Here is a 21103-nt window from a genome sequence, read left to right as displayed (position 1 = left end):
GTTCAGTGGTTTGTGGAAGGCTGGCAGGCCACAGTCTACAGGGTCACAAAGAGTTGGACATGCCCAAAGTGACCCTGTGTACATAGACACAAGACTTTTTTTGCCTTTGGCAGCTCTGCCCCAGTGAGAGTTGAGCATGAAGGTGGTGTGCCTGCTCGGCTTGCAGGAACCCTGGTGGCACAAAGTGTGCAGGCACGTGGACTGCCTCCAGCATAGGAGTTATGGCCATCAGAGTCTTTTTTCAAGCCTCTTGTAGCTGGCGATCAGAAGGCCTCTTTGCCAGTCTTTTTCCATAGCTCTACCCATTCAGGCACTTAGAAAGCTCCCTTACCTGGGGCCCTTCTCTGTTGTTCAGCACGTCAGGCACATAGAGGGGTCCCCCTGGCTGGGGTCCTACTCTGTAGTTCAGTGCATCAGGCGTTTGATGGGCCAGCCTCTCTATTGTTCAGCTACCGATGCTGGAATGTGGGGAGAGAGAGGCTATGGTGGTGGATCCACCCCCTACACATGACTGAGCAGTATCACCTTGCTTCCATGGCTGCCGGCTTTCCTCCACCGGCATTTCCCACCATAATCTCCTCCGTCACATCCCCTCAATCCCTCTATCCAGTCAACAACAGCCCTCGGCCTGGGATTGTACCACAATCCGTAAACTCCAGCTCCCAGCCACTGCACCTTCCAGGGGACTAGCGTTCCTGTCTGGGGTATATATGGCTGGGGCAAGGACTATCTGATTCTCATTCCATTTAGGCGGCCACAGATCAACTGTTTCACTCTCAGCCTTAAATGTTTCTCTTCTGACTCAGACAATTGCCCTGATGTGGGGATTGGACCCCTGCTTTAGTTCCCCCACCTGCTGAGGGCAGGTCCAGTCCTACTAACACTTCTGTTTTTCCCCCTAGTTCCTTCATCCTACCGAGTTTTGCGTGGTTCTATGTATTCTTTTCCACTGGTCAGGTACTCCTGTCCACTCTCAGCTGGTGGTCTGCATGCACTTCTATGTATGAAGGTGTACTCCTGATGTATCCGTGGAGAGAGATGTACTCCATATCCACCTACTCCTCTGTCCTCTTGTTCTCGGTCTTGTTCAGTTTTTGAAGTGTTGGTCGTGTGATGTGCAATGGGCTATTGTTGTGGAGAAGAATTGGGTCCTTTCTGTTGACCAATGTCAGCTGCGGGTGTTGCAGTTTTTGGTGCATCTCATCGACCTGCTTCTCAGATGTAATGGTTTTGCTGGGATTCAAACAGTTGTAGTGGATCAGACTGGCAGCAGACCACCAATCAGTGACCATGAGCATTTTTTGGTGCAAGTTTGGCTTTGGAGCTCCTTCTTGGTCCAACCACTGAGCTGATCGTCACTGGATATCATATAAAATCCACTTTTTGTGGCATGCCACAATCCAATTGAGAAATGGTTCATTATTGTTGCACAGAATAAGAGAAAATGACAGTTCAAAATAATGATTTTTTTTATTTGTGGTTAGCGCATCAGGCACCCACCTATTGAGCTTTTTCACCTTTCCAATTTGCTTTAAATGCTGAATGACCATAGAATGGTCGGTGTTGAATTCTTCAGCAACTTCTTGTGTAGTTCTAAGGGGATCAGCTTCAATGATGGCTGTCAACTGGTGATTGTCAACTTCCAATGGCCAGCCACTATGCTCTTCATCTTCAAGGCTCTCGTCTCCTTTGCAAAATTTCTTGAACCACCACTGCACTGTATGTTCCTTAGCAGTTCCTGGGCCAAATGCGTTGTTGATGTTGCAGGTTATCTCCACTGCTTTAAAACCCATTTTGAACTTGGGTAAGAAAATTGCTCAAATTTGCTTTTTGTCTAACATCATTTCCATAATTGAAAATAAACATAAAATAAACAGCAAGTAGTGTCATTAGCAAAAAAAAAAAAAAAAGCAAGAGATGTGCATTAAAATAATGTGTACATAACCACATTTATTTAAGAATGTATTCCAATATCAAACAGCAAAATTTCAACAATTAAAAAAACGCAATTACTTTTGCACCAACCTAATAGTTGAAAGGTGATTCATTTTGATGTATGGCAGAAACCAACACAAAGTTGTAAAGCAATTATCCTTCAATTAAAAATGAATTAAAAAAAGAAAACAAAACAAATAACCAAGAACTTATTCTTGGTTTGATTATCCTATTCTACCAGATAATCAAAATAACTACCATTATTTGCTTTTAAGGCATAAGAAAGGTCACAAATAGAACTAAGATTTACTCTCATGAAATTAACAGCGAAAAGGCAACCTTAGGAACGGGAGAAAATATTTGCAATCATTTTTTAAATAGAGGCTTAATATTTACACTATATAAAGAACAACTCAACAGCAACAAAAATCCATAGTAAAAAATAGACAAGGATTTCAACAGACATTTTCCTAAGTGGCCAATAAGCTCATGAAAAAGTGCTCACTAATCATCAGGGGAATGCAAATCAAAACCACAGTGAGATACCAACTCATACCAATTTAGGATGGCCACTGACCAAAAAAGAAAAAAAAGCAGAAAATAAGTGTTGGCAAGCATGTGGAGAAATCGGAACTCTTGCGCACTGTTGGTGGGAATGTAATATGATGCAGTTGCTATGGAAAACAGTATGGTGGTTCCTCAAAAATTTTTAAATAGAATTATCATACGACCTAGCAATGTCACTTCTGGGTAAATGCCCAGAAGAATAGAAAGCAGGGTCTCCAAGAAACACTATATATACACACACACACACACGTCTATAGCAGCACTATCACAACAGCCAAGAGATGAAAGCAACCTACATGTTCATTGACAGATAATTGGATAAACACAGTGTGGTATATCCACACAAGGGAAAATTATTCAGCCTCAAAAAGGAAAGAAATTCTGACATATGCCACAATATGGAGGAACCTCAAGGACATTATGCTCAGTGAAAAAAACACACACAAAAACACTGTATAATTCCACTTCGATGAAGTATCTAGCTAGATCAGTCAAATTCAGAGGTAGAATGGTGGTTGTCTGAGGCTGAGGGAGGGAGGAATGGGAGTTGTTAATGGGTTTCATGAGTAGAGTCAGCTTTATGGGGTGAAGAGTTCTGGAGATCACATAACATGAATGTACTAAACACTACTGTTTTTTAGTCACTAAATTGCATCTGACTCTTGTGTGACCCGTGGACTGCAGTCCAACATGCTCCTCTGTCCATGGGATTTCCCAGGCAAGAATACTGGAAGGGGCTGCCTTCCTTCTCCAGGGGATCTTCCACACCCGGGAATCGAAACTGTATCACCTGCATTGGCAGGCAGATCCTTCACCACTGAGCCACCGGGGAAGCACTACAGCATTGCTGACTATATTGACTTAACTGTTAAGATAGTAAACTACGTATGTGTTTTACCACAATTTATTTTTTTTAAATGAGTGTGCTTTCATTTGGATGCAAAGCTAGAATTTAAATCTTGGCACCAAAACCAGATTACATACCTTCTTAAAATAAATGAGGAAAAGACTCACCCATTTTAGATCAAAGTAATAACAGAAGTACTATTTAGTGAATGCCTTCTAAGTATCACACACTTTACAAACATTACCTTCAATTCTCACAAAGTAGATAATACATTTATTTTTTAAACAAGGAAACTGAAGTTCAGTAAGGTTGTGAAATTTCCTTAGGCTCTCAGTGGCAAAGTCAGAATTTAAACATAACTGCATATGGTCCCAAAGCTCACATTCATTCCCATCTACCACAGGGCTGTGGGACATTATACCTGTTTTGGGATCATTTGATTATGGCCTTCAACCACAACAGCTTGCTAAGTGTTTAGAATTAAAAGGGGCTGGGGGAAAAATCACTCCTTTAGCTACTTCTGTTCTATGTAGCAGGTATTATACCTTATTTATAGCAAATAGAAAGCAACAACCATTATTACTGATACCATCCTAAATAGCTTTAAACAATTGAGATGCAATCACTTTATTGCATTCTTCATGGAAATATTTACTTAGATCATGTGTTCTTAATTTTAGTTAAAATCACATCTGGCATAATGCCTTAGAACTGCTAGCAACTTATCTTCCCAGTCCTTTTCCGAAGTTGTAAAATAAGTAGTATTTAGTAAGGTTATATTTTTCAGTATGTAGATAGCAAAGAAAATATATCTTGGTCTCTCTTTTTTAAAGTATAATTGACTTACAATATATAAGTTTCAGGTGTACAATATAGTGACGATATGTCTATACATTATGAAATGACACCAGTCTAGTTACCATTCGTCATCATACAGTGATTACATTATTGACCGTACTGCTTATGCTGTACGTTACATCCCCATGACTTATTTATAACACATAGTTTGTACCTTTCAATCTCCCTCATCTATTTCACTCATTCTCTCGACCCTCCTCCCCTCTGGCAACCACCGATTTGTTCTCTTTATCCAAGTCTGTTTCTGTTTGTTTTTAGATTCCACATGTGAGATCATATGGTATTTTTCTTTCTCTGACTTACTTAGTTTAACACTCTCTAGGCCCATCCATGTTGTCACACCCTGGTTTGTTTCTTAATTTTTTAATATGATGTTAATATATAATTATGTGAGACCTCTACAAGTATTTCTATATTTTAATACTTACTAAATACTTTTACCAGGAGCTGCACTAAATGCTCCCGCCAGGCTCCTCTGTCCGTGGGATTCTCCAGGCAAGAATACTGGAGTGGATTACCATTTCCTTCTCCAGGGGATCTTCCTGACCCAGGGATCGAACCTGCATTGCAGGCAGATTCTTTACCATCTGGGCTATAGGGATAACTGGATGAAGGATAAAGAAGCTAATTAACTTGTTCAAGGTTTCCCAGGTGATAAGAGCTAAGCAGGGTTTTAAACCCAGAAAGCCTGATTCAAGAGTTTGTGCTCTGGGGAGCAGTATGGTTCAGTTCAGCAACCTGGGTCTTTTTTCCCATTAGAGAAGACAGCTTTTGGCATCACAAGAATTCTCCCAAACTGATAATAAGTACACTTTGAATGCATATAAAAATAATATTTATTAAGATTGTACCATATATGGATTTATTCAAACCAAGAGATTTACACAAAAACTTAAGTAAAATCTTTAGACTCCATTCAGCCTGAATTTCATATTATGGATAGGGCAGAAGACTGTCTTTTGCTTAAAACAAAACACAACAAAAAAGGAAAATGGCTTCAATTACATGTTGCAGAGTGCAGACCTGTGAGGAGCCAAGGCTGAGTCAACCAGGCACTGTGGCGGATCTAATGAATTTGCTGCCCATTATCAGAGCCATCCTGCTCAGCCCCAAGGCTGGCTTCTTTGCCGTTAAGAATAGGATCTTTGTTTTAAAAGTTTACACAAATTTCCAAAGTCCTCACATTTCCCTTGAGGTGGCAGAAGCACTGCTGGTTTGCAGAACAAGTTAGTCTGGAAGCCTAAAATCACTGTGTTGCAGCCTTCTGTGCTCTGGCAGCATTTTCCAAAATGTTCCTTTTCCATTCTTCATAATCTTGTGTCAGATCTTCATCTTTTTGCGGTTTAGGTAGGGTCTCTACTACATTCTCTATTTCTACGAGAGAAAAAAATTTTTTTTAATGTTTCAAAATCCTTATGTTATAAATGAGTAAGAAAGAAGTGAGCTTATTTACTTTAAAATGTCTATCTTAATTAAGGTAACAGAGAATAAGATACCAAGATGAAAAATGGAAACAGACGTTAACACGTCGGTTTTTCACTCTCCCTTATACTCCAAGCACTTCAAGACTTCTTGATGATAGTTAACATTTATCAAGCCTTGAACCGAGCACTTCAATTGTATTATCTCATTCAGTCTTCACCACAATTCTATCAAACAGGTGCTAACATTAATCATATTTTATAGACTAGGAAATTGGCATTGACAGAAATTGTCACTTTCCTAAAACTGCACAGCCAGTAGGTGATAAAGCAGGATTTGAACCTAAACAGTTTGTCTTCAGATGTATTCTTTTTCTTCTATTTTTTAAATTTAAATATTAAGAAAAAACTTTCTACAGTGTTGTGTCGATTTCTGCCATACAACAATGCAAATCAGTCATAATTATACATACATTCCCTCCCTTCCCTAGGCTCCCTCCCCTCCCCGCATCCCATCCCTCCAGGTCATCACAGAACACCAGACCGGGCTTCCTGTGCTACACAACTTCTTACCAGCTACCCATCTTACACCTGATAGTGTATATATGTTGATGTTACTTTCTCCATTCATCCTACTCTCTCCCTCCCTGACTGTGTCCTCTACATCTGGGTCTCCAATCCTTCCCTGCAAGGCTCATCAATATCATATTTCTAGATTCCGCATATATGCTTTAAAATGGCATCACCAACTCGATGGACTTGAGTTTGAGTAAGCTCCAGGAGTTGGTGATGGACAGGGAAGCCTGGCGTGCTGCAGTCCATGGGGTCGCGAAGAGTCAGACATGACTGAGTGACTGAACTGATACTATATTTGTTTTTCTCTGACTTACTTCACTCTGTATAACAGGCTCTAGGTTCATCCACCTCACAAGTGACTCAGATGTGTTCTTTCTTATGGCTGAGTAATATTCCATTGTATGTATATATGTGTGTGTGTATATATATATATACACACACACACCACATCTTCTTTATTTTGTTTTTTTGTTTTTTTTTACAACACATCTTTATTCATCTGTCGATGGACATCTAAGTTGCTTCCCTGTCCTAGCTATGGTAAACAACGCTGCTATGAACACTGGGGTACATGTGCCTTTTTCAATTATGGTTTTCTCAGGGTATATGCCCAGTAGTGGGGCTGCTGGGTCATGTGGGAGATTTATTCCTAGCTTTTTAAGGAATCGCCATACTATTCTCCATAATGGTTGTATCAGTTTACATCCCCAACAGTGTAGAAGGGTTCCCTTTTCTCCACACCCATTCTACCATTTATTGTTTGTAGATTTTTCGATGATAGCCATTCTGACTAGCAGGAGATGATACCTCATTGAAGTTTTGATTCCCTGGTGGCTCAGATGGTAAAGAATCTGCCTACAAAGTGGGAGACCTGGCTTCCATCCCTGGGTTGAGAAGATCCCCTGGAGGAGGAAATGGCAACTCACTCCAGTATTCTTGCCTGGAGAATCCCATGGACAGAGGAGACTGGTAGGCTACAGTCCCTGGGGTCAAACAGAGTTGGACACAACGGAGCAACTAACACTTTCTTTCTTCTAATAATTAGTGACATTGAGCATCTTTTCATGTGTTTATTGGCCATCAGATATAGTCTTAATTACACAGTACTTGTGTAAACTACTGCTTGGAAAACTGGTATTATCAATGATTAACTGACAGGATTTAGCTAAAATCTGACTCTTTTATTTTTAAATGAAGTATAGTTGATTTACAATGTTGGGACAGTTTCTGGTGTACAAAGAAGTGATTCAGTTACACACACACACATACATACATATATACACTTTTCCACATTCTTTTCCATTATGGTTTATCACAGGACACTGAATATAGTTCCCTGCTATACCTGCTATACATTAGGACCTTGTTGTTTATCCATCCTTTATATATAGTTTGCATCTGATAGTCACAAACTCCCAATCCAACCCTCTCCTGCACCCCTTTCCCCTTGGCAACCACAAGTCTGTTCTCTGTGTCTGTGAGTCTGTCTGTTTCATAAACAAATTCATTTGTGTCATATTTTAGACTCCATCTATACGGGATATCATTGGTATTTGTCTTTCTCTGGCTTATTTTGTTTAGTACGATATTTCTAGGTCCATCCATGTTGCTGCAAATTAGAATCTGACTCTTGTTAAGGCAAGCTGCTACAGCAGCAAAGGGCCATTCACTGCATTAAATCCACTGTACACTAATCCTGTTGTACAAATTTCAATTTTCATCTAGTATTAACATGCCTCACCCTTTGCTGAAGGTTCAATCACTGTCTTCTTTTTCTTCTGTGGTGGAGTAACTGAATCTCCAGCTTCTCCTTTAGGGGGAAAAAAACAAACAAATATATATATATATATATATATATATATATATCATCTGAGTTCACTTTTCTCCTATTTTTAATTTCAGTTTTGGGGTGTATTTTGGATCAGAAATAAAAATTAGATATTGCAAATGGCCAAATACTAGGATAAGGAGAAGGGAAATTATCTTGCCTTCTCTTTTCTTTGGCTTTTCTTGTCAGACTTCAAAAGGGAGAATCTACACCCTAAGCATGAATTTATGGAATTACAGCATTTATTGTTATTTTTAATTATTAAGCTATTTATTTGAAAACAAACTAGTTTTGTTACTGAAAATAAACAGTAATTTTCTTACTAAAAATTGATCTCATCTACAGTAAATAGAAAGGAGCTAATTTACAAGCTTGAAAATATTTAACTTTTACCAGAGGTTTACATTTTCAAGTGACACATTCTTGAAACATGGAATGAATTACTCACTGTCGATCTGCTGCCCAATCTTTTCTAACTGTTTACAGAGTCGATCAAATATGGCCTTTTTTACTCCAGATGTGGCTGCCATTTTATTTCTGTCCACCTTTAGCTTTAGAATCCTACAAAAGAATTTGATAAATTGCTGTTCTTAAGATCAGTACTGTTATCTTTTTTGGCCAACCAGTTATCAACTTATTTCCTTTCCACTCAGGCTTTATGAAGAGCTCCCAACTGTTTAATTTTCCCTTTACTTCACACACATATCATTAGCTAAAAATCATGTAAACTTACCTTTTAAAGCTATTTATTTAGTTATTCATTGTACTGTGAGAATTAAAATATATATGTTATCTGTTATGTAACAAACAGGACACATGAAAGACACCTACTGTAGTGCTTCATGCCTCATAGAACTCTTTCTAGTAAATCTCAGATATTAATTTGCTGAGTGTCAATTACAGCATGTTAAAATATTTAATTCACTTTAACACAAGATGCTTATGTTTATGCTACTACAAGAATATAAATCACTCTCACCTCCAAAAACTTCCTCCCTAATAACAATTCACAACAACCACTAATGAAAAATACAAAGTAAGCTTCTTATTTCAGATAACAGACCTATTTGAATCTTTTTTTGCTCAGTGAAACCTGGTTTCAAAAGTAAGGCTGTCCATACTGTTTTCTATAATAGCCATGTTCCTTCCATATAGTTTTATTGAATTAAAGGGCATTTTCTATTAAGGCCAATTAATCACTAATTGTAGCTAATGGAGCCAAACCCATCCGTCCATGGGATTTTCCAGGCAAGAGTACTGGAGTACTGGAGTGGGGTGCCATTGCCTTCTCCGCAGTAAAAAACCTATTGTCTACCAGCCAACTAATTTTGTTTTCTGAGGAGTTTTCTAGCAAGATAAAACAAGACAACTTTAGATGAAGATAGCAATTACCATTATTTCCAGGGTAACATTTCAGTCAGTATACATATAGATAACCCCAAAATTCAAATTAAGAATTTATTACTGAATTGTTTTATAAATTACTTGAAAATGAGTTATAATCAATACTTCAAAAATGTGACTGGAAAAATCACAACTAAATGCTATTTTAATGACAGATTTCATGATTTATAAAAGGCAGACTCTGAAATCAGATTACCCAGCTTATACATATTGGCAAGTAGCCTTCGGGCAACACTAATTCCTAGCTGTCAGATCTGTTGTGGGATAAACTGAGACTCGGGTCCCTTGGCCACTATTGTTATTTAGGAAAATATGCTTTGAGTTGAAATCAACTAATTAGAAGTATTCTTTGGGAATGAGAAATTTACTTATAAATTATAGACTTTCCTGAATGGTAAAAGGAACACTTACTTGCAAGCTGAGAGCAGGGCAGCAGTGGTGAAGAGCGGCCTAGATAAGTCAAGATCCACTTGCTGTGTTTGTGGAAGACTGGACTCATAGCTAAGTAAAAGCAGTGTTCACAGAGTTATTTGTTAGAAAATATTGTTTCAAAGGGACTGAAAATGCAAATACGAGCTCATAAATGTGTCACTTTAAATGTAAAAGAAATACATTCTGTCACTTCAGCATGTTAATTATTTTTTAAACTGAAAATTACCAGGACATTGGATACTTTCACTTTATGCATCAGTACTGAGTTTTAATTATATGCCTCATACCTTTGCAGTATCTTTGAAGCCAAGTTCACTGCTTCTGTGCAGCTAAACTGTACTGCTAGGTCTCTTATTCCAATATTTGAGTTCAGGCCCAATAAACATTCAAAAGATTTAAGACAACTCTGATACATCTTCTTGTTCAAGCCAGAAAGTTTAATTAAGTAAGCCTTTGAAAGGAAAAGAAATGAATCATAAAAATCATAAGTGCTCTATATCAATACCTTTAACACTTGTTTAATAATTCAACTTTTCAAAATTAACTATTTCTGTGGCAAGTCACTCTACCTAAAGGTTTAGCTTCATTTACTCAAAAATCAGTAAGCATGTCAGGCAAGTTAACTACTGCTTGCAATAAGCTCATACCTATAGAAAGGCAGTCATGTCACACGTGTGTGCAGATAATTTAAAATACAACATAGCGCTACCAATGCCGAGCTGTGAACTAAAAAGTGTGTGTGCGCGCATGCATGCATGTGTGCACGCTCAGTTGTGTCTGACTCTTTGAGGTCCCATGGACTGTAACCAGGTCCATGGACTGCCAGGTTCCTCTGCCCATGTAATTTTCCAGGCAAGGATACTAGACTGGGGTACCATTTTCTACTCCAGGGAATCTTCCCAACCCAGGGAGAGAACCCGTGTCTCTTGTGTGCCCTGCATTGGCAGGTGGATTCTTTACCACTAGTGCCATGTGGGAAGTCCATGAATTAAAAAACATAGAAGATGTATATATGGTTACTTATTTTAACAAAGGTGCCAATTTGTAATCCATCGGAAAAACGAAGGAGGGAAGTAGTGGGAATGGCGTGGGGAGGGTGAGTGTGTGCAAAAGGGACAGGAGACAGAGACTGGGAGAGAAACAGGAGGGACAACAACTGAGGGACACCGACTCTGCCTGGGGAAGAAAAGCTTAATGAAACGTGACAGCAAAGTGAGGTCATTGTAAGACAAACAGGAGCCTGCTAGAAGAGCATCCCAGGTTTAAAAAAAAAAAAAGCAGTGCATTTACAAAGTCAGTCATTAAGGTGCATGGTCTGTTAAGTGAATACTGTAGCTTGAGGTTAGCAGGGATCAAGAGAGGCTGGAGAGTTTGATGGTAATGGGGAGCCAACCCACTGGAAGCCAATGGTGTTTACAATGCCACCATTTTATCAGTGTAGCATTATGTGATAGGCACTGTGTTAAGAGTGCTACATATAGTACATTGTGTTTCTTCCTTACAATTATCCAGTGAAATGGATACCTCTTATCCCACTTGATAGATGAGGAAACAAGAGACATAGAACTAGTAACTGGTGGTGCTGAGATCTGGTCTCAACATGTGAGTCTTGTCATAGCTTGGCTCTCAACCACTGTGACACTGGAAAAAAAATAATACAGTGGTTTTAAAGTATGTGATTTAGGAGGATGATGCTAGTGGCAATTTGATAGATGGGTTTGTATAAGGAAAGAAGTGCTCAGGGAAAGTACGTAGTAAAGAGATCGTTGCAAAAAAGTTTTTTTCTCCAACTTTTCAAAATGGTTCTAAACTTCATCTAGAATAACATATTCTAGATGAAAATCCTATAACAGAGTTGTGAAAGGGGCTAGTATAACCAGAGATGAAAACATATGATTAAACTTCAGTGCCACACCAGATAATTCAGACATTCAGTGGGACCTACTTACCCTGTCCAAGGGGCACTTCATGCAGGAAGCTGCAAGGTCCAGGCACATGACTGCATTGCTGGTTTCTGTGGTTCGTGCAGACAGGCCAACACACTTCACACGGGACAGTCGCAAGTACTCCTCCGCTTTCCTGAGCAACACATTCACTAAAACTCTTTCTTTTTCAGAAGGTTGCCCAGTACTTCGGTAAGCAATAAATTCAGCCTGGTGGACTTCATTCTGACCCTAACTCTTATGCACGTTGATTTGGGGCTGGGAATGAACTCACATCCTTTGAGAGAGGACAGGGTTCTACAAGTCAGAACAAACCCCCTGACTCCAAACATCACTGTGCTCCAATCCTTTCAGGAAGAATTAACTTCTTGAAATCCTCCAAAAAAGGCCAACCCTTCTTTCAGCCTTCCATTACTGGAACAAGCATGAACTACAAGACAGAGGCAGGCAGGTGAGACCAGGGTTCCTCTTCCTTTAAATCAGTGGTTCTCAAACTTTACTGTACACGACAGTCACCTTGGAGCGTGTGAAAACAAGCCCCAAGTTTCTGATCGGTAGGTCTAGAGTGGGGCCCAAGAATGTGCATTTCTACCAAGTGACAAGAAAATATTGACGCTGCTGGTCCAGGGACTACACTTTGAGAACCACTGTTCCAAATGATTAAGAGTGCAGAAGGCCATACTTCCTGTCTTTTAAGAAGTGCTCCTTCCCTTCCCTCAACTAATCCATAGCCCAGACACCCGGCCTAGCCCTGCCTTCCAGAGTTAAGTCCTGCACTCCACAGTTTAAAGTATTTAGAAATACTTTATTTCTAACCCTGGATCTTGCAAAGGCCCTTCCCATCTCCGGGCTTTTGTACAGTTTGCTGCGCCAGCTTGGGCCCTCTTCCCACATCTTGCCGTGGCTGGCAGCTTCTATCAATCGAGTCAGCGCAAACAGCAACCCCTCCGAGGCTTTCTGGAAAGTTTTTTTGTTTGTTTAAATTAAAAGCAGGCACAGGCCGCGCTCCGCCCCACCCGCGGCGGCTCCGCACACCCATCCTATTTCGTTTCCCGCCTGTCGTGGCCACCAGATACTGCCCTCCTTGGGGTCTGTATCCCATCTGCCTCTGCCGTAAACGCACTCTCAGTAAGTTTCAGGGAAACGACCCAAGTTCTCCGCCTCTCTCCCTTTTCCACCACCGTGCATCTCACAGTGCTAGCTGGTCCCAGGGGCCCCTCGCCCCTCCGGCCCGCTCACAGAGCCTATTGCCGGTAGGATTTTCTTGATGTAGAGCCTAAATCCTGCCTTGCGCGGGAAAAGCATGGGGCCCCATTTGAGGAGGGCGCAGGGCTACTGGGGCGTGCGCAGCCTGACTCACCTCAGCACCTCCTGCTCGGCGATGCCCAGGCGCGGGGCTAAACGCCTAATCAGACCAGACTCCATGGCGCGGACTAGGACGACACCCACAGCTGAGACCAAACGAAACCCGCGCACAGACGCTGTGCTCGCCAGTTACGGCTGGGCTGCCCCCCTCCACCGCTGCATCTGGATTGGTTGGGACTAGAAGTTACGGCTGCCCCGCAAACCAATCCTGGCCATCCTTCTGCGCGTGCGCGCTGCGAGTACACACGTCAAGGCAAAAAGTGAATGTGCGGGGGTAGTTCCCACTCATTCCATTTCTCCCTTCTAGAGAGACTGTAACACTGCCTTTCTCTCCGGGTGCCCCTTCCTGCCGCCGAGAGCTTCCCCGCTACTCCGCACTGCCCCGCCCTCTCACACACTGTGGAGAGATTGGCTGGCGCCTAGGTCCGTCAGTCCACCGTGAAGTGACAGGGACCAATAAATACGCGGGAGTTGGGGGACCAATCGAGGAGCCGTCTGCTGGGTCCGAAGGCGGAGCTAGAGGGGGCGGGGCTTGGAGGGGCCGCAGAGTCACCTGACCGCGGGAGGCTCCGCGCGGGGTGGGTGCTTCTCGCTGCAGGCTTAGGGGAGTCGCCATGGTGAGTGCCGAGGGGCGGCGGGCCCCGGGCTGACCCTTTTCCCAGCCACTGCTTGCTCCCATCGTTTGGAACCGTGCAGGCGGAGTCGGGGCCCAGCAGCTGGGTCGGGGCTAATACCAGCCATGCTTGGCCTACGGGTTGGGGGACAGGCCGGGGAAGGCCGCAGGCGGGCCGATACGGGATCGGGGGCGCGGCGGCGCCTGGCCATGGCCGTTGCTCTTTGAGGGGGTGTATTCGCTCCGTAGCTCTGAGAGTCAGTAAGGGCCTGCGAGCCCTCTGAGTGGAGTTGGCCTCTGCCCCGCCTTGAGGGGATCTCTAGTGCTGGGTCTGGGCGTCTGGCTGGAACGGGGGCGTACGGAGGGCCTGAGGCTCAGAGGTGGCGTTGGGACCCGCCCAAAGGCTGCTCCCTTGCTGACGGTTCCACCTTTGTGCCTGGTAGTGCTTTCGTGTCCCTTTCTTCTGCAAGAAATACCTTCTGGAGGGTCCTTAATAGTGCCCGGGCCTTTTTTAGCCTCATAGGCCTCTTAGATTGCAGTGTGTGTCAGAGAATTCTAGGGACTGGCTTAGGTGAATTTCCTGGAAGGACTCATACTATCTGATATCCATTAATTCTGAGAGACAAAAAAGAGACTGCTTGTTTCCTTTAACATTTGTTCTTTGGGCGCCCTGGCTCTTTTACTGACTTCCCCATTGATAAAATCCAGGTCTTTTACTTACTGGAAGTAGGCATTCTCCTTAGCGCCTCTCCATGCTGGCAGCAAATCGTGGTGTAGCTGTTGGCTGGTGAACTTGAACTTCCTCAAAATGTGAATCCTTGTGTCTCGTTTCCCCAAAGGCAAGTTGTCACTTGCATTTTATTAGCGTTTGACATAGCCTGTACTGTATAAATAATGTTTTTGCATGTTGGTGTACAGTATCCGTTTTAGTTATCTCACTATTCAGTTTGTGTAGACAGGCTTGTCAAAACCTGTAAGCCTGGAAACAGGCTTCGGTTTAAATGCACTAATGCCAAAAAGCAAAATGTTTGACATATATTGCTTGCATATAATATGATGCTGTACGAGGTGATTCTGCTTATTTCTCTGAATTCTTATTTGGGAATTGATATAAGAATGGTGCAAAAATTAAACTGGCGTTTGTTTCTCAACATTTATGGATTGCCATTTATAGTGTTTGTAATAGAAAAGCAGCTACTTGAGGATCTCTTGTATATCCCCGTTCTGTGCGTGAGGAACCAGTTTGAAACAGTGAGGGAGACACCCTGTACTGTCCTCACGAATTTGACTGGGAAAGAAAACTGCAGTAGTAGTCTTGTCACAACCACCGTCTCTGTGACTTGGGCAAGTCACTCATTCTTCTTTGAGTCTCCTTTTTGCGTCTGAAAATAAATGTTCTTTTTTTTGGCCCTTCCCAATTCTAAAATCTAGGATTCAGTTCAATTTATCATGCATCTTGTGTGTCTTATGTCATGCACTGTGCTGGACACTGAAAACGTAGCCCATGCTTTCAAAGAACTTAAGAGTCTAGCAGAAGACATGTTTACGGAACTTAATGCAGTACAGTCTGAGTACTGAGGACAGTCCGTCAGTTCAGTGCTGTGGGGCCACGAAAGGAGAGAAGGTTCTGGGGAGTATGGGAAAGATTACAGGAAGTAACATGTGAACTGAGATTCTGAGGACAGTGAGTAGGAATTTTCTAGGTGGAGAAGAATGTGTATTGCTAGTAGATAAAGCTGGGGGAAGTAAACGGTCATGGTGTGTGCCATCATAGGATTCCTGGGGAAATTTATTGGTAAATGAAATTGGAGATGCTGGTGTTAAAATACATGTTTGGATGTTCCCATCCTTTCATCGTGCTTAGTTCTCCCTACTTCAGTTGCTATTTTGTGTCTTACCGTCATTTTAAAAATAGTGTTTTCATTAACATAATGAAATTCTGTATCTTTGTGAGAGGTGTTATTTTCATTTTATAGTTGATTAACATTGCATTGTTTGATTACATCTATCTTGAAAACATCTATGTGAGTGGAGAGATCAACAAGTCTCTAGGATGGTTGTAGATAATTGCTGGTATCTATGGGGAATATAATAATGATGGGAACACTTAGGTGGATAGCTTATACTAACTGCTAAGTAATTTTCAAGCTTTATCGGTGTCATTTCACTTTATTACTCATAACAATGATACAAGTATTTCTGTTATCCTTGTTTGCTGCAAGAGGAAATGAAAGCACATTGTTTGAATTGGAACTAGTTTTATAAGTGATATGTTCATAGTGACCTTTGTTTTCTCTGCACCTTTTAACTGTAGACTTGTGAGGGCTATTTGGCTTGAATGTGTGGGGTAAAAGAGGCCTAATCACAAATGTTAATTTGATCTTGACTCTAGTGTTTCCATTTTTCTCTGATATATATAACTGCTATGTACAGAGTCATTTGTAAATGACTTTTATGAGTGAGGGGTCATTGGTTACCTAATTTGTGTATAGTGAAATCGTGTTCATGTTAAACTGACTTGTTCAGTTCCATACTTGGCAGGAAGGGCATCTAGGTGTTCCTTTAGAATAGCCAGCTGCATTGTCTTACAAGTAATATGTAAAAGTACATTTATTCATTATAGCTTTATCTCTTTATTTTCTACATTTTGTATATATACTTTTCTATTAATTTTAAACCCAGTTGGTACAAAATAGAAAAAATTTGCTAATTGGCTTACAGATTACTGAGTCTAGTCAATTCTATACAAATATTTTTGAATCGTTTGAAATCTGTTTATAGGCCTTCCCAGATGGCTCAGGATAAAGAATCCACCTGCCAATGCAGGAGACACAATGCAGAACCCGTGTTTGGGTTCGCTCCCTGAGTTGGGAAGATCCCCTGGAGAAGGAAATAGCAACCCACTCCAGTATTCTTGCCTGGAGAATCCCATGGACAGAGGAGCCAGGGGGACTACAGTCCATGGGATTGCAAAGAATTGGACATGATTTAGAGACTGAGCATGAACCCAGCCTTTTTATAACCACACTGTTATTTGCCATGTAATTATACACAGTAGCCAAAAGGTAGTTCAGTTCAGTTCAGTTCAGTCGCTCAGTCGTGTCCGACTCTTTGCGACCCTGTGAATCTCAGCACGCCAGGCCTCCCTGTCCATCACCAACTCCCGGAGTTCACTCAGACTCACGTCCATCAAGTCAGTGATGCCATCCAGCCATCTCATCCTCTGTCGTCCCCTTCTCCTCCTGCCCACAATCCCTCCCAGCATCAAGGTCTTTTCCAATGAGTCAACTCTTCGCATGAGGTGGCCAAAGTACTGGAGTTTCAGCTTTAGCATCATTCCTTCCAAAGAAATTCCAGGGCTGATCTCCTTCAGAATGGACTGGTTGGATCTCCTTGCAGTCCAAGGGACTCTCAAGAGTCTTCTCCAACACCACAGTTTAAAACCATCAATTCTTCGGCACTCAGCCTTCTTCACAGTCCAACTCTCACATCCACACATGACCACTGGAAAAACCATAGCCTTGACTAGATGGACCTTTGTTGGCAAAGTAATGTCTCTGCTTTTGAATATGCTATCTAGGTTGGACATAACTTTCCTTCCAAGGAGTAAGCGTCTTTTAATTTCATGGCTGCAGTCACCATCTGCAGTGATCTTGGAGCCCAAAAAAATAAAGTCTGACACTGTTTCCACTGTTTCCCCATCTATTTCCCATGAAGTGATGGGACTGGATGCCATGATCTTCGTTTTCTGAATGTTGAGCTTTAAGCCAACTTTTTCACTCTCCACTTTCACTTTCATCAAGAGGCTTTTTAGTTCCTCTTCACTTTCTACCAAAAGGTAGTACTATACTCAGATATCCATCAGCAGATGAATGGATAAACAAAATGGTATATACACACAATGGAATATTATTTAACCTCAAAAAGAAGGAAATTTTGGATCTCCCTGGTGATCTAGTGGTTAAGAATGTGGTTAAGAATTTGCCTGCCAATTCAGGGGACACAGGTTCGATCCCTGGTCTGGGAAGATTGCCACATCTTCCACATGCCACTTGGCAGCTAAGCCGAGAGCCCTAGAACCCGTATCCGCAGTGAGAGAGAAGCACCGCAAGCAGAGAGTAGCCCCATTTGCCACAACTAGAGAAAGCCCACTGAAAGCAGTGAAGACCAAGTGCGGCCATAAATAAATGAATTAAAGTTTTTTAAAAGGACATTTTGACATATGCTACAACATGGATGAACCTTGAAGATGTTATGCCAAGTGCAATAAACCAGACACAAAAGAATGGATGTTGTAAAATTCCCCTTATATGAGGTCCTAGAGAAGTCAGGCTCTTAGACATAGAAAGTGGTAGTTGCCTAGGGCGGGAGTGGGGTGGGAAGTTACTGTTTATTGCTCACAGAGTTTCCCTTTGGAAAGGTGAAAAAGTTCTGGAGATGGATGGTGGCAGTGGCTGTACAACAGTGTGAATGTACTTAATGCTGCCGAACTGCACTCTTAAAAATGGTTAAAACGGAAATTTTACATTGTGTATGTTTTACCACAATAAAAATTTTCTAACATACACGTTTCTAATGTGTATGTTTTATCACAATAAAAATTTCTGCTTATCTCAAAGCTGGCCTTCTGAACCTAGTGAAATCCATTGATTCTAATAATTGTTAAATCTATTGCATCCAGAGATAAGGAGCCAAAAAACCCAAACCGTTGCTTGGTCTCAGAGAACTAGCCCATGATGAATAGTGAATTTCATTAAGTCAGAATCCTTAAATGCACATGCTCCTTGTCAGCATTTTACACTATTAGTTTTGTTGTGTGAGTTAGTGTTCAGTATAAAAGATATTGAACTTTTTCTTTGATATTTATTTATGCTTATGAAGAAGTATGCCCTAGGGAAACTCAGTTTCAAAACATTTTTACCGCCCAAAACGGAAACCTTGTACTCTTTAAGCAGTTACTCATCCACTGTCCCTCCTGGTAACCACCAGTCTGCTTTCTGTTTCTATGGATGATTTTCCTATTCTGGATGCAAATATACCTCATTTTATTGTGCTTTGCTTTACTGCATTTTTTTTTTTTCCAAACTGAAAATTTGTGGCAATCCTGCATCTAGCAAGTCTTTTTGGTGCCATTTTTCTAACAGCATTTGCTCACTTTGTGTTTTTGTGTCACATTTTGGTAATTCTCACAGTATTTCATACTTTTTCATTATCATATTTGTTATGGTGATCAGTTGTGACTGTTTTGAGGTGACACAAACTGTACTTACATAAGTCTGCAAACTTAATTGATAAGTGTGTATATTCTCACTGCCCCCTGACCAGCTCTTCTCCATTACTCTCCCTTTTCTTGAGCCTCCCAATTCCCTGAGATTCAACAGTGTTGAAATTAAGCCAGTTAATTGCCTTACAATAGTCTCTTAAGTGTTCAAATGAAAGGAAGAGTTGAAAGAGTTCAAGTGAAATCAAAAGCTAGAAATGATTAAGCTCAGTGAGGAAGACATGTCCAAAGCTTAGCCTCTTGTACCAAACAGTTAGCCAGGTTGTAAATGTAAAGGAAAAGTTACTGAAGGAAATTAAAAGTGCTACTCCAGTGAACACATGAATGAGAGGAAGGTGAAACTGCCTTATGGTTGATATGGAGAAAGTTGTAGCGGTCTGGATAGATGATCAAACCAGCCATCACATTTCCTTTAGCCAAAGCCTAATTCAGAGCAAGGCCCTCTCCAGTTCCGTGAAGGCTGAGAGAGGTAAGAAAGCTGCATAAGAAAAGTTTGAAGTTAGCAGAAGTTGGTTCATAAGGTATATGTAAAGAAGCCATCTTCATACCATAAGAATGCAAGGTGAAGCTGCAAATGCTGATGTAGATGCTGTAACAAGTTACCTAGCAGATCTGGATAAGGTAATTAATAACGGTGGCTACACTAAACAAGGATTTTCCTTGTAGACAAAACAGCCTTCTATTGGAAGACAGTACCATCTAGGACTTTCACAGCCAGAGAGAAGTCCATGTCTGGCTTCAGGAACAGGCTGACTTGTTAGGGGCTAGTGCAGCTGATGACTTTAAGTTGAAGCCAGTATTCATTTACTATTCCTGAAATCCTAGGGTCCTTATGAAGTAGGGCCTGTGCCCATAAATGGAAAAACAAAGCCCAGATGACAGCACATCTGTTTCCAGCATCGTTCACTGAATGTTTTAAGCTCACTGTTGAGACCTGTTGCTCAGAAAGAAAGGATTGCTTTCGAAATATTAATAATCATTGATTACGTACCTAACACCCAAGAGTTCTGATGGAGACATACAGTGAGATGAATATTGTTTTCCTGCTAGCTAACACAACATCCATTCTGTAGCCCACAGATCAAGGAGTTATTTTGAATTTCAAGTCTTGTTATTTAAGAAATACGTCTCAGGGATTTCTCTGGTGGTCCAGTGGCTAAGACTTGGCGTCCCAATGAGGGGGCCCAGTTCCACCCCTGGTCAGGGAACTAAATCTCACATGCCACAACTAAGAGTTCACATTGCCACAGCTAAAGATCTTGCATGCTGCAGCAGAGATTGAAGATCCCACAGGCCGCAACTAAAACCCAGTGTAGCCAAATAAAAAGATTTCAAAAGGCTGTAGCTGCCGCAGATAATAATTCCTTTGATGGATCTGGGCAAATTGAAAACCTTCTGGAAATGATTCACTATTCTAGAAGCTATTAAGAACGTTTATGATTCAAGGGAAGAGGTCAAAAAAATCAACATACACAGGAGTTTGGAAGAAGTGGATTCCAGTCCTCATGGATGACCTTGTTTGGTTGAAGACTTCAGTGGAGGAAGTAACTGAAGATGTGGTGGAAATAACAAGAGAGCTAGAATCAGATGTGGAGCCTAAAGATGTGACTGAATTGCCAAATCTCCTGATCTAACTTTAACAGATGAAGAGTTGCTTTGTATGAATGACTAAAGAAAGTGGTTTCTTGAAATGAACTCCACTCCAGTGAAGATGTTGTGAAGACTGTTGAAAATGGAAGCGCAGGATTCAGAATATTACGTAAACTTAGTGAATACAGCAGGGCAGTTTGAGGGGCTTCCCAGGTGGCACAGTGGTAAAGAATCCACCTGCCAGTGCAGGAGATGCAGGAGAGGCAAGTTTGATCCCTGGGTCGGGAAGACCCCCTGGAGGAGCAAATGGCAACCCAGTCCAGTATTCTTGCCTGGAGAATCCCATGGACAGAGGAGCCCGACAGGCTACAGTCCAACGAGTTGGACGTGACTGAGCTACTGAGCACACAGGGTTTGAGAGAACTGACTCCAATTTGGGAAGT

At 41.5% G+C, this 21103-nt stretch overlaps 2 protein-coding genes across 5 annotated transcripts in view; one reads left to right on the top strand and one right to left on the bottom strand.

Annotated features, from left to right (window-relative positions):
* Positions 1-1930: 1930 nt before the first annotated feature.
* ORC6 (origin recognition complex subunit 6) lies at positions 1931-13540 on the bottom strand. Of its 4 annotated transcripts, none has more exons than XM_061387081.1 (7): positions 13172-13540; positions 11818-11947; positions 10156-10319; positions 9848-9937; positions 8481-8593; positions 7946-8014; positions 1931-5581 (listed from the first exon to the last, which is right to left on the bottom strand). In XM_061387081.1, exons 1-7 carry the CDS (start codon positions 13234-13236, stop codon positions 5454-5456), a joined length of 759 nt encoding a protein of 252 aa, XP_061243065.1. In that variant the 5' UTR covers positions 13237-13540; the 3' UTR covers positions 1931-5453. The 4 variants fall into 4 exon arrangements, with proteins under 4 accessions (XP_061243065.1, XP_061243066.1, XP_061243067.1 ...); XM_061387082.1 differs by having other exon boundaries at positions 11818-12241; positions 13172-13539; XM_061387083.1 differs by having other exon boundaries at positions 11818-12088; positions 13172-13260.
* A 147-nt stretch (positions 13541-13687) lies between these two features.
* The window catches only part of VPS35 (VPS35 retromer complex component), a 28484-nt gene continuing 21068 nt past the window's right edge, over positions 13688-21103 (top strand). Inside the window, exon 1 of the mRNA XM_061387080.1 lies at positions 13688-13793. Coding sequence (XP_061243064.1) covers positions 13791-13793 — 3 coding nt within the window. The 5' untranslated portion in view covers positions 13688-13790. The remainder of the gene's footprint in view (positions 13794-21103) is intronic.

Source organism: Bos javanicus, chromosome 18 (assembly GCF_032452875.1).
Source record: "Bos javanicus breed banteng chromosome 18, ARS-OSU_banteng_1.0, whole genome shotgun sequence".
In the NCBI taxonomy this organism is placed as follows: Eukaryota; Metazoa; Chordata; class Mammalia; order Artiodactyla; family Bovidae; genus Bos; species Bos javanicus.
The sequence above is the reverse complement of the archived record's forward strand: the minus strand, read 5'-3'. Positions and strand labels throughout refer to the sequence as shown.